Source organism: Pangasianodon hypophthalmus, chromosome 9 (genome assembly GCF_027358585.1).
Source record: "Pangasianodon hypophthalmus isolate fPanHyp1 chromosome 9, fPanHyp1.pri, whole genome shotgun sequence".
Lineage (NCBI taxonomy): Eukaryota > Metazoa > Chordata > Actinopteri > Siluriformes > Pangasiidae > Pangasianodon > Pangasianodon hypophthalmus.
In genome coordinates this window covers 6,476,382-6,492,451 of record NC_069718.1, presented here as the reverse complement: position 1 = coordinate 6,492,451, position 16,070 = coordinate 6,476,382, and the positions used below count along the sequence as shown (strand labels likewise).

General features: G+C 38.3%; 1 protein-coding gene across 9 annotated transcripts in view; it reads left to right on the top strand.

The window, feature by feature from the left end:
- Positions 1 to 2,501: 2,501 nt before the first annotated feature.
- Positions 2,502 to 16,070, top strand: part of tnip1 (TNFAIP3 interacting protein 1) — a 53,618-nt gene continuing 40,049 nt past the window's right edge. For 7 of the 9 annotated variants that reach the window (XM_053236823.1, XM_053236822.1, XM_053236821.1 and 4 more), the window contains exons 1-2: positions 5,918 to 6,042; positions 12,606 to 12,775. In XM_053236823.1, coding sequence (XP_053092798.1) covers positions 12,637 to 12,775 — 139 coding nt within the window. In that variant the 5' untranslated portion in view covers positions 5,918 to 6,042; positions 12,606 to 12,636. Of the gene's footprint in view, positions 2,632 to 5,917; positions 6,043 to 9,668; positions 11,381 to 12,605; positions 12,776 to 16,070 lie in introns of those variants that run through there. The other 2 variants (XM_053236819.1, XM_053236820.1) reach the window with 2 other exon arrangements.

The following is a 16,070-nucleotide window of genomic DNA, read 5'->3' as shown; positions in this document are numbered from 1 at the left end:
TTACTTGACTGACCAGTGTGTGTGTGTGTGTGTGTGTGTGTGTGTATATATACATATATATATATATATATATATATATATATATATATATATATATATATATATATATATATATATATATATATATATATATATGCCCTGTATGCATAATGTCTTCACTATATATCTAGTTCCATATGTAATGACAGTACTATAATGGCTTTTCTTCTATTTCAGCACTGTAATGTTTGCTCTGTAATATCGGTACTGTAAAATCTGCACTGTAATGTCAGTACTGTAAAGTCTGTACTTTAATTTCTGCACTGTAATGTCTGTTCTTTCTTACATAATGTATGCATTATAATATCAGAACTGTAATGTCTTTATTTCTATATATAATGTCTGCACTTACAGCTGAGATAAGCAGAGCGATCCTCTTCTATCACTCTTCTATCACTATCTCTATTTATATTTGCACCTTACAGCCTTACAGAGAGGAAGAGGAAGGAGATGCTTTGACCTGAGGAAATTCCCTGCTGCAATTCATCTTTTTTTCTTAAACTATTCAGCATTATAACTGTGTGAAATTTCCTTGTGATTGAATGTCAGCATTGTTAGACATTATACTGTAGAGGCTTTACTTCTATATGTAATGTCTGCGCTGTTTGCACTGTAATGTCAACACTGTAATGTCTGCACTGTAATGTCTTTCCTTTTGTATATAATGTCTGCAATGCACTGTATGTCTACTTCCATATGTAATGTCAGTACTGTAATGCCCATACTATAATGTCTGCACTGTAATATCAGTACTGTAATGTAAGTAGTGTAATATCAGTACTGTAATGTCAGCACTCTAATGTCAGTAGTGTAATGTCAGTACTGTCTGCAGCTTAATGTCAGTAGTGCAATAACTGTACTCTATTATCTGCACTGCATTGTTAGTAATGTAATGCATGCACTTCCATATGTAAAGTCTTCACTATAACATCTGTACTGTAATGTCAGTAGTGTAATGTCAGCACTGTAATGTCTTCCCTTTAATGTCAGCACTGTAATGTCAGTAATGTCAGTACTGCAATAAATGTACTGTATTATCTGCACTGCATTGTTAGTAATGTAATGCATGCACTTCCATATGTAAAGTCTTCACTATAACATCTGTACTATAATCAGATAGCTCAGTAAAAGGCGTTTGCAGATCACAGACTCACTTATTTGACTGCATATACATTTTTAATAAGACCATGTTTCAGGTTTTGGCCAATTCTTACAGTTCTGATGGCTGTATCATCGAGCACAGCGAGGAACACTTTCGTGATGTGTGTTAGTGGAATGAAATTTGATTAAACTGAACTGAGTGAAATTTAATTTAACTACAGGAGAGTTCATTCCAGTTCAGTAGAGTGCTGAACACAATTCTGAGGCACATTTAGTCTTGAATTTTGTATCAAAGAGGCCCTTCACATCTGCATCTGTGTTTATATGTGCATGTGTGCTCGAGTGCACATTTTTGTCTGTGTGTGTGTGTGTGTATATACATGTGTGTGTGTGTGTGTGTGTGTGTGTGTGCGCTGTTGTCAGGCCATCTTTGAGTTAAAAGAGGAAAGAAGAAAAAAAAAAGAACTTGTGAGCCTAGGAAATCCCCTGCACTAGGCCAACATCCCAGACAGCATTGATTATGCAGCAGCGGCAGCAGCAGCAGCGAGACCAACGTGCGATTAGGAAGAAAAACGCAAATAAACCATCAGGATTGTGTTTTCAGTTTGACCTAAATGCCTGCAAGTACACACACGCAGAAATAAAAAAAAAAAAAGAAACAGAATTTGTGCAACAGAATTTTAGCATGTTCTAGTTCACTGACACAAGTAGATTTTTGCACTTCTGTATACAGTGTATATATATATATATATATATATATATATATATATATATATATATATATATATTTGAAATAAAAATATGCAGAAGTGTGTAAAAGTATGCTAGAAAAAGCAATTCTTGCAAAAATAATGGTTTAGCATTTCAACATCTGTACATTGACTGTTGCTTATTATTATTATTATTTATTTATTTATTAATGTTTTTCCTTTTTTTGGTAGGAGTCATTCTTCGTGCTTCCAAAAAAAAGTTAGTCAAAGAGTGGCTTTAAATTCACTCTAAATGACGTAACATTCCTGAACCATCTGTTTGGACAAAGACTTATAGCAAATAATTCACTTACGGTACATAATTTGGAGTTTTTGAAGCTTTTGTTCAAGTACTTTCTATCTTTCTTGCGCTGGAATAGACTTCATGTTCAATTTTGCACAGAACTAAGAGTCAGTATGCATAATCCACTCAAACAGATGGGTTTAACCTTGTGCTTTTAGGTAAATGTTTCCTTCCTGGAGTCATACCATACCATGAACATAGTAAAAGTGTGGAGTGTGTCCATGCTGATCCACACACTCTGTGTTAACACTTAACCAAGCAGACTGTTGAGCAAACAGCAGGTCCCCCCTCCTTTTTTTTTTTTTAGAGCTTAAAAAATATCAGGGCCCTACCACTATGCGGGAATTCCCCCTTTTTGTCGAAAAGCATAGCTAACACTTCCCCCAGTGCCACCAGTTTCCTTAAAATACGCCTCACGGATGCAAGCGGCCTGAGGAGGTGAGTGCTGTGTGTATATATGTGTGTGTGTGTGTGTGTGTGTGTTTGTGTATATGTGTGTGTCTGTGCTATGAATACAAATCAAAGTTATATAGAATTTTGTTGTGTCTTTAATGGAGATACAATATCTTTCCATTCACTATAGTATAAAACTATCTGAATAGAGTACTTGACACAAAGCTGTCTACTTAACGTAGTTCTTTCTGTGGTGCTTTATGGTCATTAGGACAGTTTACTACAGTATCTGTATAATAATTATAAGTGTTATACTCCACTTTCACCACATTAACCATTAACTGTCATGTTAGTAATAGACACACCATAGTAACGTTCCTACAGCCATAGCTAATAGCAAGCAATTTTTCTTTAGAATTCATGTTTTAAAGGCAGTGTAGTGATAAGGAAATTGGTATAGGAGACTTACTTGCTTGTAAAGTTGAAAGGACACAACATATACCTTGTTTTTATCTCAGTTATATGGAGACATAATGTCACTAAAGCTTGTCATTAAGTTATAATCAAGTTATAATCACAGAAAGATCTTTTTAGATGCATTGAATATCAGCGCTCATGTATATAATATATATACTGATATACTGAAATATCACTGTTTTTAATCTCTACAGCTTTATTTAACGTGTTAAACATTCTAAAGGAGCAGTACACTTAGCTCTACATTTTCACTCCTCACTCATAACTTCATCATTTTGCATTGTTTTGTATGTAGTTATTAGATAATATGTGTTATTATGGGTTAGAAATATAAAGCACTAGAAGAGGTCCGGGATTCAGCTCAGCACAGGATGTAATTGCTATGATTTATTTATTTTTACATTTAATCAGTTCATTATGTAAATTTATCCTTCTTATAAAGTATATAAAGTTATATTCAAGTGACCATCAGTATTTATACATATAGTAAGGCTAATAGGGCCATGAAATCCATGATCAGTGTTAGTTTATAAATTCCAGATTTACTCCTGTTTAGCATTTTGCATCATTTTCCACTGACTGGATCATGAGTCTTATGGATTAAATAAGTACATAAGTACAAACTGTAAACTAGAGCATGTTACTATTCATTCTAATGTACAGTTTCATCTTGTACATATAAGCATTTTCTTTTTTTTTCAAGTAAAAAGCATGTTTTTAGCTGAGAGATTTCATATCATGCTACACGTTTACACATGACTCACACGCTTCACATGTTACGCTTCACACATTTGTTACAGGTAGTGAAAGCACATGTGTGTTTATTTTCTAATATTAGACTTTTACACATGATTAATTCATTTTCACGCGTTAATATTTCACGTATAATTCACATGAAGTCGTACATGCTTACTCGAGTTCTCATATGCAGTTTCAGAGGCATAAAATGTTATAATACACTTTTACTTGTCTTTTTGTCTTTTTTTTAACATGTGATCACTCCACCAGATGTCACTATTTATGTGACATCTCACACATGGCTTTGAAAGAGAGCTTTGCAAAGTCATGCTGTATTGCTGACATTTTAGGCTAATGGAAATCATATGACAGCATAGTTAGGAACTTTATGGTGTTAAGGGATATGACAAATTGTCTAGAATTCCATCAGTGCATTATAAAAGTGGTTATCAATCACATTTGATCATAAAAAGAAGAATTAAGGTCTCTTTTCAGGTCTCTTTAACTTATCGTCCTCAAGGTCACAGCAATTCCATACTACATATCCATCAACGTCCCTATTTAAACTTCTTCAAAATGTTATCAGTGTATTGTTTGCTGAAGGTCGAATTAGTCTCAGATGTGGAGATACGACCACAAATAGTGAAAGTGCAAGTGAACAGATTTGAAATCTGTTTAAAATAAGGCCACAAATACATAAGGGAATGTAAGTGAAAAGGATATGAGTAAAACAAAGCTAAAATCAGTCAAATGTCATCCTTACTGTTTTTAAACCAGGATCTGATATAAAAAGATTAAAGACTAAATGTGTTTACTAACAGGATTTATGGACTACCTATCAAAAATGAAATGCTACAGTGCAATATGTGGAAAGGATTTCTAATAATTTAAAGCATTAAATAATGTTTTTAAATGTGTCGGTAGTCATGTGCTGTTATTAGGGTTGGTTAATCGTTACTAGGTAACAGGCTAAGCATTCAACATGGACGATGAACACATTTCAGAAGAGTTTCCTCAAGATGAAAGTTAAAACGTGTCTTCGGTCAGGGATGTGTGGTCGAAGCTGTGTATTCTTTAAGACATAGCTCTAATCTCTTGATTTTAGTGCATTGTTGACTAGAACAGCACAATGTGGCATCTTCACTAATCTAACCAGACATAATGATTACAGTGTTTAAGTGATCTTTATTTTTAATACTTACAAATTCTCAAATAATTTACTATTGACTAATAGTGGGCTCTACACGGTGATGTCACTTCTGAAATTTTCTGGGAACGCAGCTTCTTGGCCAAATCCTTGGTTACTTAGGAATTACTTAATCTAGCTTCCTTTGTTTTTTTTTTGTGACCATGCCAGTATGTAGATATAAAGTTATAAAACCACAGTCTGCATTCAGAAAGTGAAATTCCTATAGGTTTTGATTGAGGTATTTGGGTTGGTCAGGTCAAATCACCTGTGGGAAAATGAGGAATTGAAACAATTTGTATATTCATATTCTTGGTTCTCAAAATGATGTATAGCCACAAAGGTGTGTGAATTTTTATTAAAAAATTTTATGATTATTTATTTATTTATTTATTTATTATCAGTAGCAGTAGTAGTAGTAGTAGTAGTAGTAGTAGTTTGTTCATTACATAATGATGGTGGAACTCATCTACTTTATTATTTATATATCAGAGTTATAAATCTAATCTAAAGCTCAGTAATAACAATTTAAGCTCCCCATGGCTCATGACTCCAATAAATAACTAAAATCTCCCTTTTATTGTTAATATTTACATTTTTGGATTATAAAAATAACATTAACCTGTGCTCCATTTGTTTGTTTATTTGTTTATTTGTTTGTTTGTTTATTGGATTGAAAAGAGGTGCAAAAAGATTAGAAATCCCATAATTAATAACCCTGATAATATCCTATTAAAACGGAAAAAGGCAGCTGTGACAGCTGAGACACTGTCTCTTTAAATATGCTAATGAGTCGGAGAAGGACGCAGGCTATTGGCCCGCTGATCAGTGAACCGCAGCTGTTTACCGCGAGGAGGAATTTCCCCCTGGTTACCATTGCGAAACCGGGCGTGGGCGTGGCTAAGAAGGTTGACCAATCACAGCGCAGACACGTGGGCAGTGATGGGCGTGTCGAAGTTGTCTCTATGGCGGAGGCTTGGTGACGCCCACGGAGCCACTTCCGCACATTTCTTCTGCTGCGCACCGGAGGCTCGTCGGAGATTTAACCGACAAAGGTAGTGAAAATACAGCGGTGTTTATTTCTTTTTTAAATAGTAACTCGTGCTGTGTGGTCAGTTTATGGTCTTATTAGGTGGATTTCGATGTCGTTGATGGCTAAATCAGTTGTAAATAATGAGGTGTTGTTGCTAGGTAGCTAGCTAGCATGGCAGTACGGATAAACACATCACCTGTTGTTAGCCGGATGCTAAGCTAACCATTTACTATGCACTCTGTATAATGTAGGTAAAGCGCTCTTTGCGCTCTGGATCTTCTTTCTTACTCATTATAGATGACAGGAAACGGTGGAAATGATGTTTACACACCTGTAACATCTTCTTTAGTAAATCTAGATAACTACATTCTGTCAGATATCAGGCTTCTCCTGTATAAGGCATGTAATAATATTATATTATGTTATATTATATTAGTAATGGCATTTAGTGAACCTGCATCATATTTTCTTCAGATATACATCATGACATTAGGATTATAAAGTTCTGTCTGAGTCCAGAACCATTTTGAGAGACAAAACTCTAAAGCAAACTCAGTATAAATGTATTTTTGGAACATATTCCAGCTGTTCAGATGTTAGACTCATTATTAGAATGTGTTCCAGATGTTTATGGAGCTTTTTATTCCTGAACTTTTCACAAACACATCCCATTATGGTGCAAGTTAACATTATTTATAGGATTATGTTTTTAAACAGAATATTTTTTTTACATTTTTAAGGTTTGGATTAAACCCTTTACAATCAAGTAACCAGTCGAATAGGCTGATGATTATAAGAACAATGGACAGTGGTGGTTTGTGGTTTCACTGTGGTAACAAATAAAAAAAAAAAATCGCAAACCACTTGTCTTAGCTGTAGTCAAGACGCCATTCTTAAGGCCAAGATCAGGACTAGACAAGACTGAGTCGAGATTGAAGCCAAGTCAAGATTAAGTCTTAAGAACATTGAACCCAGGTCAAAATCAAGTCTTAAGGTGGTCGAAGCCAAGTCAAGATCCTTCAAGACTGAGTCTTAAGAATGTTGAAGCTAAGTCTAGATCGAAGCCAAGTCGAGATCGAGTCTTAAGAACGTTAAGCCAAGTCAAAAAAAAAGTCAAAAGTCAAAAATCCACCTTTTTCAAGCCCAAGCCTTTGCTTCAGCTAGTTGGCTTTAGTCCTGCATTGCACCAATGATTAAGTTGTTTTCTAGAAGGAATTATTTCTTGTTAAACTTTGTGCATGAAAAAAGAAAACACTATTTTTACAAACTCTCAGTTGAGCCCAGGATCATATTTAGCGAGACAAGTCTGAGTACAAATGGCAGTAATTCAGAGACGAGTCCAAGTGGATGCGGAAACCGTCGGCTCTGCTTTCTGCACCTCAGTTTGAGAACCACACCTTTCAGTAAAGTACTGAAGTTTACATTTACAACAAAACAAGACCTTCAGATTTACATTATTGAAATTCTGAGACAGGTCTTAGAAAGTAAAAATCTGAACCTTGCCCGAACGCAGATGGAACCATGATTATTCTGTAAAATGATATACGAAGGAGTTCCAGCATTCGGACCACAAGAGACGGCGTCACACTTATCCACAGACACAAGCTGTGCGTTGTAACATGAAGAAGTGGGAAGAATCGTATGTGTAAAGAGTGATGTGTGTACAGTGTAACAGTGTAACAGTAATGCAGTACAATAACAACAGACACTTAGTTTTAAATGTTTAAGTGTTTCTAATGAGGTTAAGGAGCCTTCTGATGGCTAGGGGGTAGAAGCCATGCTTGAAGCTCGTGGATGAGTGCAGTTAGGAAGGATGAGTGTTGGGATAATGTACCCTTTAACGCATTTAATAGAGCAGGGATCAGGGAGGAGGGATCAGGTAGTAGGGATCAAGGAGGAGGGATCAGAGATCAGGGAGGAGGGATCAGAGATCAGGGAGGAGGGATCAGAGATCAGGGAGGAGGGATCAGGGAGGAGGGATCAGAGATCAGGGATCAGAGATCAGGGAGGAGGGATCAGGGAGGAGGGATCAGAGATCAGGGAGGAGGGATCAGGGAGGAGGGATCAGAGATCAGGGAGGAGGGATCAGGGAGGAGGGATCAGAGATCAGGGAGGAGGGATCAGAGATCAGGGATCAGAGATCAGGGAGGAGGGATCAGAGATCAGGGAGGAGGGATCAGGGAGGAGGGATCAGAGATCAGGGAGGAGGGATCAGGGAGGAGGGATCAGAGATCAGGGAGGAGGGATCAGGGAGGAGGGATCAGGGAGGAGGGATCAGAGATCAGGGAGGAGGGATCAGAGATCAGGGAGGAGGGTACCACAGGGATTTGGACGTCTGATTATCTGTCTATCCAGATGTATGTACAAAAAATATCATATCATACCTGAAGACTTTCTTCGATACACGGTCATGATATACAGGACTGGTAACAAACTGGCCACAAAAACTGAGTGCATTGTTGTTTTTAATTTAATATTTTTATATATTTAATATTTAATTTAAACAAACATACATTACTTAAACTGAAAAAGGAAAAAAAATACATTTTAATAAATAAGTTTTAAAGATTCTGTAAACAGCTCGAACATCAAATCTTCCAGTAATAACTGTAATAATAAAAAAAAGATATCACAAAATGTAATTTATTACAATATAGATATTGTTTGTCATATTGTCCAGCCCTAAAATATATATTAAAAAATACTCAACTTTTTTTAAGGTTAAGAAAAATGTAAGTTTTTATATTTTCATTTTTTAAATTTTTTTTGTACAGAACACTGTAAGGGGGATTTTTTAATTGTTATTATTTTATTTCATTTATTTATTTGTTTATTTTTTTTACAATTTTAAAGATTAATACAAAATTTTAATCACACCAGCTTCTTCCATTTAGTTGATAGTCATTAAAAAAAAAACATAAAATAAATTTGAATAAAAAGATATCACAATATCATCCACAATAGAAAGGTGTACTGTGATATAATTTATGATGATAATGATATCATATCCTCGCATCGCTCAGCCCTGGAGTTTACTACTCTTATGTCAAACAAAACCCATGTTTCAACAAAACGCCGGCTTAATGTAAGTGAGAACAGGAACTAACTTGTTTTGCGGACTTTCCAAAACATGAAATGTAGCTATAAATGGATAAAAAGTATGACATGGTGTTCTTTGCTAAATAGAAAATTGTAATCGTTGGCAAATTGCTGTTGTGGGAGAGGAATGAAGCATGTGCTGTGATTGGAAAATGAGCCGCATCAGGGTGGTGACGGTAACTCCACTTCATTACACCACCCAGCTGTTGCTTAGTTTTCTGTAACAGCACAACCCCAAGTGGTTTTTCCCGTATGATAATGATATAGTGTCACGTGACACAAGAACGGCGGTGCGTTGCCACATCGCGGCTTCACGGTTCCCAGCTGGATCCTGAGCTCGGGTTAGTGTCCGTGTGGAGTTTCACGTGTTCTCCCCGTGTCCGTGTGGGTTTCCTCCAACCTCCCAAAAGACATGCCAGGAGGTTGAGGTCTAGGGGCTAAAATAAATTGCCCCTAGGTGTGAGAATGTATATGTGTGTATCCTAGATAAATTGCCCCTAGGTGTGAGAATGTATATGTGTGTGTTAGATAAATTGCCCCTAGGTGTGAGAATGTATATGTGTGTATCCTAGATAAATTGCCCCTAGGTGTGAGAATGTATATGTGTGTATCCTAGATAAATTGCCCCTAGGTGTGAGAATGTATGTGTGTATCCTAGATAAATTGCCCCTAGGTGTGAGAATGTATGTGTGTATCCTAGATAAATTGCCCCTAGGTGTGAGAATGTATATGTGTGTATCCTAGATAAATTGCCCCTAGGTGTGAGAATGTATATGTGTGTATCCTAGATAAATTGCCCCTAGGTGTGAGAATGTATGTGTGTATCCTAGATAAATTGCCCCTAGGTGTGAGAATGTATGTGTGTATCCTAGATAAATTGCCCCTAGGTGTGAGAATGTATATGTGTGTATCCTAGATAAATTGCCCCTAGGTGTGAGAATGTATGTGTGTGTATCCTAGATAAATTGCCCCTAGGTGTGAGAATGTATATGTGTGTATCCTAGATAAATTGCCCCTAGGTGTGAGAATGTATATGTGTGTATCCTAGATAAATTGCCCCTAGGTGTGAGAATGTATGTGTGTATCCTAGATAAATTGCCCCTAGGTGTGAGAATGTATGTGTGTATCCTAGATGAATTGCCCCTCGGTGTGAGAATGTGTATGTGTGTGTGTTAGATAAATTGCTTGTTCAGTTACATTATTTTAAATAATTCAGGATGAATGTAATGATCATTAAGAAGTGGTTTATTCCTCTTATACCACGACGGTTCACCGTTTATAGCTACGCTTAATGTTGTAGAACGTCTGCAGAACTGGTTCCTGTTCTCACTTTCGTTACAGCAGCTGAAAACAATCGTTCCCTCAGCAGCCTCTCAGTTTTTTTTCACTTTCTGTTGAAGTTAATGAGACCAAAAAAATTGCAGCTTGACCTACTGTTACTGATAAACAGCAAATCATAAAGTCCGCGTACAGATTTAACATTTTTTTAAAAAAAAGTTGACGTGGAAACAATAACGTATTAGAACCAGTGCATTAATATAAACCTGTGATTTGATTGACAGCTGCACTCCTACTTCTGACCAATCAGAAGCCAGACTTTAAAACCGTCGTATATATCTGTATTATAACACGGAGAGACTTCGATCTTTCCGCCATTCCTCGCTCGTATAAGCGATAGTGCACTATGAAGTGAGCACGGTGTGCTTTTGGGCATGTCCCTTTAGTATCTGATTGACTAATCCCAGCTTTTATCATTATTACTGGAAAGGAAAGTGAAACGGTGGAGTTCTCTGTTAAAAGCGCTAATACACAGAGTGATGCGTAATTACGTTAATAAATATGTGATAGTAATGCCAGATGTGTAGAGAATCCCCAGTGTAGGTCACTTCTGGGTGGGCGACATGGTAGAGATATCATATCACCGTATCTGAAGACATTTTTGTGATAAATGATAAGCGCTGTCGATATCTCCACCTCCTTTATCACCTTATCAGCGTGATTTGGTCACATGGCTGAGTTCACGTACGTAAGGAACAGGGGGGGAATTTTAGGATTTGCCCTGACTCGACTCAGTGACCTGGTCCGGTCTGGTTTCTGACTGACTAATCCCCCAGAGTTCACGCACTTACTGGAAAGGAAAGTGAAACAGTTTCACTCAGTGCCTTTAAATGCCTGGTGCTGCTGACGAGGGGCTTCAGTCGACTAACTCCCAGTTTCACAGAATGATGATGCAGCGAGACTTGTGTAGTAGGCGTCGCGTTGTGAGTATCATCGCTGCTCCGTTTCCTAATTCACATTCTAAATGGCAGAGTGGGAAACAGCTATTATTATTATTATTAATAATAATAATAATAATAATAATAATAATAAATAGCACCTATTAAACATTAAGTATATAAATGTACAGTGAATAATTATGTCAAAGGTGATCCAATTTTTTAAATATAATATTATAGTATTGGTAATGTGGAAGAACAAACCCTTTATTTATTTGTTTGTTTGTTTGTTTTTGTTTGTTTGTGTAATTTAGTTAAAAAAAGGCAGGTTGAGATAAATAATTTAAACAAAATACTAACAATTTTAAAAGCTTATTTATTTGTTTGTTTGTTTGTTTGTTTATATTTTGTTTATAGTTCTAGTAAAACCACTAACATTTTTAATTTATTTATTAATTTGTTTGTTTGTTTGTCTGTTTGTTTTATTTAGTTAAAAAAAGACAAGTAGAGATACATAATTTAAGCTAAATACTAACAATTTTAAAAGCTTATTTATTTGTTTGTTTGTTTATATTTTGTTTATAGTTCTAGTAATTTTAAATTTTAAATTATTTATTTATTTATTTGTCTGGCAAACAAAGAGTATGTAGAGAAAAATAATATAAACTAAATACTAACATTATAAAAAGTGTTTTATTTGTTTATTAGTTTGTTTATGGTGCTAGTGAAAAGGTGAAGTAGAGAAAACTAATAAAAACTGCTGAAATTTGAAAGTGTTATTGATTCTTTCTTTCTTCCTTTCATTCATTCTTCTTTCTTCCTTTCTTTTGATGTATTTGTTGACTTGCTCGCTCAGTCAGTGGCTGATGGCGGGAGCGAGATATTTAAACACTAAGCCCTTAGACCACTCCTTCAGTTTCGTTATAAGGTTGTCTGGTTTTAGCTCCGTGTTTTTTTTTTTTTTATTATGGAGGAAAAAAAAAAAAAAACACACCCTGTAGTCTTCAGGGTGAGAACTTTATCTAAACCCCATCTCTTTCACTGCTCTCGTCATGTTTTTATAACGCTATCAGCATTCAAATTGGTGTGTACTAAAATAACCTGAGAGAAATCCCCAGCCCCGGCTTATTCAAATAGCTCTTTTTGAATTGTAAATGGACAGTTGCTGAGTCGCTGCACGTAGGTTAGATTTACTGTAACAGACGTGTTGAAATTGCCCTGTCACGTTTTTTTTTTTTCTTTCTTTCTTCCCCCTCTGCTCTCTGTGCAGGAGAGCATGCGTGCTGATTGAGTAGGCGGGTATGGATGGTAAAGGCCCGTATCGGATCTACGACCCCGGCGGGAGCGAGGCTCAGTCCAAAGAGGAGGCAAGCAGCTACAGACAGCTCCTGGAGGAGAACACGGTCCTGAGAGAGCGCATGAAAGGCCTCAAGAGCCTCGGTGAGTCGCACCGCTCTGGGTTCTGTACAAAGCAAGAGTTTTCTTTTTTCTTTTCTTTTTTTTTTTTCTCATCCTGTCATCTTGTTTGGATCGTTGCCAGGTCAAAATGAAACTTTGGCACTGACAGAAGACTATCCTTTCTTTTTTCTGTTTATACCGCAGCTCTGTTCCGTTCTCGATTCTGATTGGTCGGAAGGTGTTGATTCGTTTTCTGTAACAGGAGCTGTGACAGCAGTGCCGGCTCTAATTCACATCACCGGTCCATATTAACGCGCTCGTTCTGATACGTTATCGTTTCTATAGTAACAGCTCCTTCACAGGGGCTCGTATGCTGGATCATCTGCATCATCCAAGTCTATGGATGATGTAGATCATCCACCATACGTCTACGAATAAACACAACTTAAGAAAATATATTTGTTTATATTAAAAGTCAATTCTCTGATAATAAAATGTTAAAAAGTTCAAAATGTGAAAAATCATTTATTCAACAATACTTTTCATCATGTGAAACTTTTCATCACTCTTTTCTTTAGTAGTGCAAATGTTGTTATTTAGCTAAGAAAGCTTCATTGTTTTGGTGACGTTTTCTTGATTTATTTAACATTTTATGGAAGGAGACTCCAGTGTCCGAGCTTTGTAACTGAACCGTTTCTCAGTAACACGACATAAAAAAACGTGTTGTTACGTAGCTAAGAAAAACGTATAATCGTCGATACGGTGACGTTTGCTGTACGGAGACGTTTATTCAGCATACGGAAGGAGTCTCCAGTGTCAGCGCTTTTGAAAGTCTTCAGGACAGAGTTGTTTACGACAAGTTGCGCGTTTCTGCCTTCTTAACTTCATGACGGAGAAATCGAGAGGCCGGTGAGGGATCGGCGTAAGCGAGAACAGAAACTTGTTTCACGGACATTCCGCGACATGAAATGTCACTATAAATGAATAAAAAGATGACGTGTCATTCTGTAACAAATCTCTCAGGTCTGAGTAAATACAGCACCTCAGGACATGGTGTAACAGGAACATAACCAGTGACGTCCCTCGCTTACATAAAGCACAATAATATGTGAAGTATTTGAGCCTGAGAGCAGGATGATGAATCGTGGGTGTAGCGACGTGTCAGCGTCGGTGCTTCAGACCCGTCATGTGGTTTCCGCACCTCGTTCAGCTAATTGCTGACCTTTAGTAAGTGACGCGGGGCGTGTCAGCGCAGGATAAACATTGACGTGTCAGGTCAAGCTGCACGTGAGCAGATTTACTCAAACCAGTCATGCAGGGAAACGTGGAGAGTCCCTTCTGACTCCTGAACCATCTCCTTTATCTGCTGTGTGATCATTACAGTTAGCAACTCTACACCACTAACAACAGCATGCGCTGGCTTCCTAACCGTGTTTTATACCACGGGCTGTCTGAATACTCGAGTCTGATTGGCTGGAAGGTGTGCGTTCAAACCGTCAAATGCACAGGTAGCTCTGGATTAATGCGCTGCCTGTAAACAGTCGTAACCATAGTAACATACTGTTACAATTACATACAGTAGTTCAACTCACAGCTTCATTATTAGCAAAGATCTCTCTCTCTCTCTCTGTCATCTGTCTGTCATCTGTCTGTCTCTCTCTCTCTCTGTCCATCTGTCTGTCTCTCTCTCTCTCTCTCTCTCTCTCTGTCCATCTGTCTGTCTCTGTCTCTCTCTCTCTCTCTCTCTCTCTCTGTCCATCTGTCTGTCTCTCTCTCTCTCTCTCTCTCTGTCCATCTGTCTGTCTCTGTCTCTCTCTCTCTCTCTCTGTCCATCTGTCTGTCTCTCTCTCTCTCTCTCTCTCTCTCTCTCATCTCTGTCCATCTGTCTGTCTCTCTCTCTCTCTCTCTCTCTCTGTCCATCTGGTCTGTCTCTCTCTCTCTCTCTCTCTCTCTCTCTCTCTCTCTCTCTGTCCATCTGTCTGTCTCTGTCTCTCTGTCTCTCTCTCTCTCTCTCTGTCCATCTGTCTGTCTCTGTCTCTCTCTCTCTCTCTCTGTCCATCTGTCTGTCTCTCTCTCTGTCTCTCTCTCTCTCTCTCTGTCCATCTGTCTGTCTCTCTCTCTCTCTCTCTCTCTCTCTCTCTCTGTCCATCTGTCTGTCTTCTCTGTCTCTCTGTCTCTCTCTCTCTCTCTGTCCATCTGTCTGTCTCTGTCTCTCTCTCTCTCTCTCTCTCTCTCTCTCTCTCTCTCTCTCTGTCCATCTGTCTGTCTCTGTCTCTCTGTCTCTCTCTCTCTCTCTCTGTCCATCTGTCTGTCTCTGTCTCTCTCTCTCTCTGTCCTTCTGTCTGTCTCTGTCTCTCTCTCTCTCTCTCTCTCTCTCTCTCTGTCCATCTGTCTGTCTCTGTCTCTCTCTCTCTCTCTCTCTCTCTCTCTCTCTGTCCATCTGTCTGTCTCTGTCCTCTCTCTCTCTCTCTCTCTCTCTCTGTCCATCTGTCTGTCTCGTCTCTCTCTCTCTCTCTCTCTCTCTCTCTCTCTCTCTGTCCATCTGTCTGTCTCTGTCTCTCTGTCTCTCTCTCTCTCTCTCTCTGTCCATCTGTCTGTCTCTGTCTCTCTCTCTCTCTCTGTCCATCTGTCTGTCTCTCTCTCTGTCTCTCTCTCTCTCTCTGTCCATCTGTCTGTCTCTCTCTCTCTCTCTCTCTCTCTCTCTCTCTCTCTGTCCATCTGTCTGTCTCTGTCTCTCTGTCTCTCTCTCTCTCTCTCTCTGTCCATCTGTCTGTCTCTGTCTCTCTCTCTCTCTCTCTCTCTCTCTCTCTCTCTCTCTCTGTCCATCTGTCTGTCTCTGTCTCTCTGTCTCTCTCTCTCTCTCTCTCTGTCCATCTGTCTGTCTCTGTCTCTCTCTCTCTCTCTGTCCATCTGTCTGTCTCTCTCTCTGTCTCTCTCTCTCTCTCTCTCTCTCTCTCTCTCTCTCTCTCTCTCTGTCCATCTGTCTGTCTCTGTCTCTCTGTCTCTCTCTCTCTCTCTCTCTGTCCATCCATCTGTCTCTCTCTCTCTCTCTCTCTGTCCATCTGTCTGTCTCTCTCTCTCTCTCTCTCTCTCTCTCTCTCTGTCCATCTGTCTGTCTCTGTCTCTCTCTGTCTCTCTCTCTCTCTGTCCATCTGTCTGTCTCTGTCTCTCTCTCTCTCTCTGTCCATCTGTCTGTCTCTCTCTCTCTCTCTCTCTCTCTCTCTCTCTCTGTCCATCTGTCTGTCTCTGTCTCTCTCTGTCTCTCTCTCTCTCTCTGTCCATCTGTCTGTCTCTCTCTCTCTCTCTCTCTCTCTCTCTCTCTCTCTCTCTCTCTCTC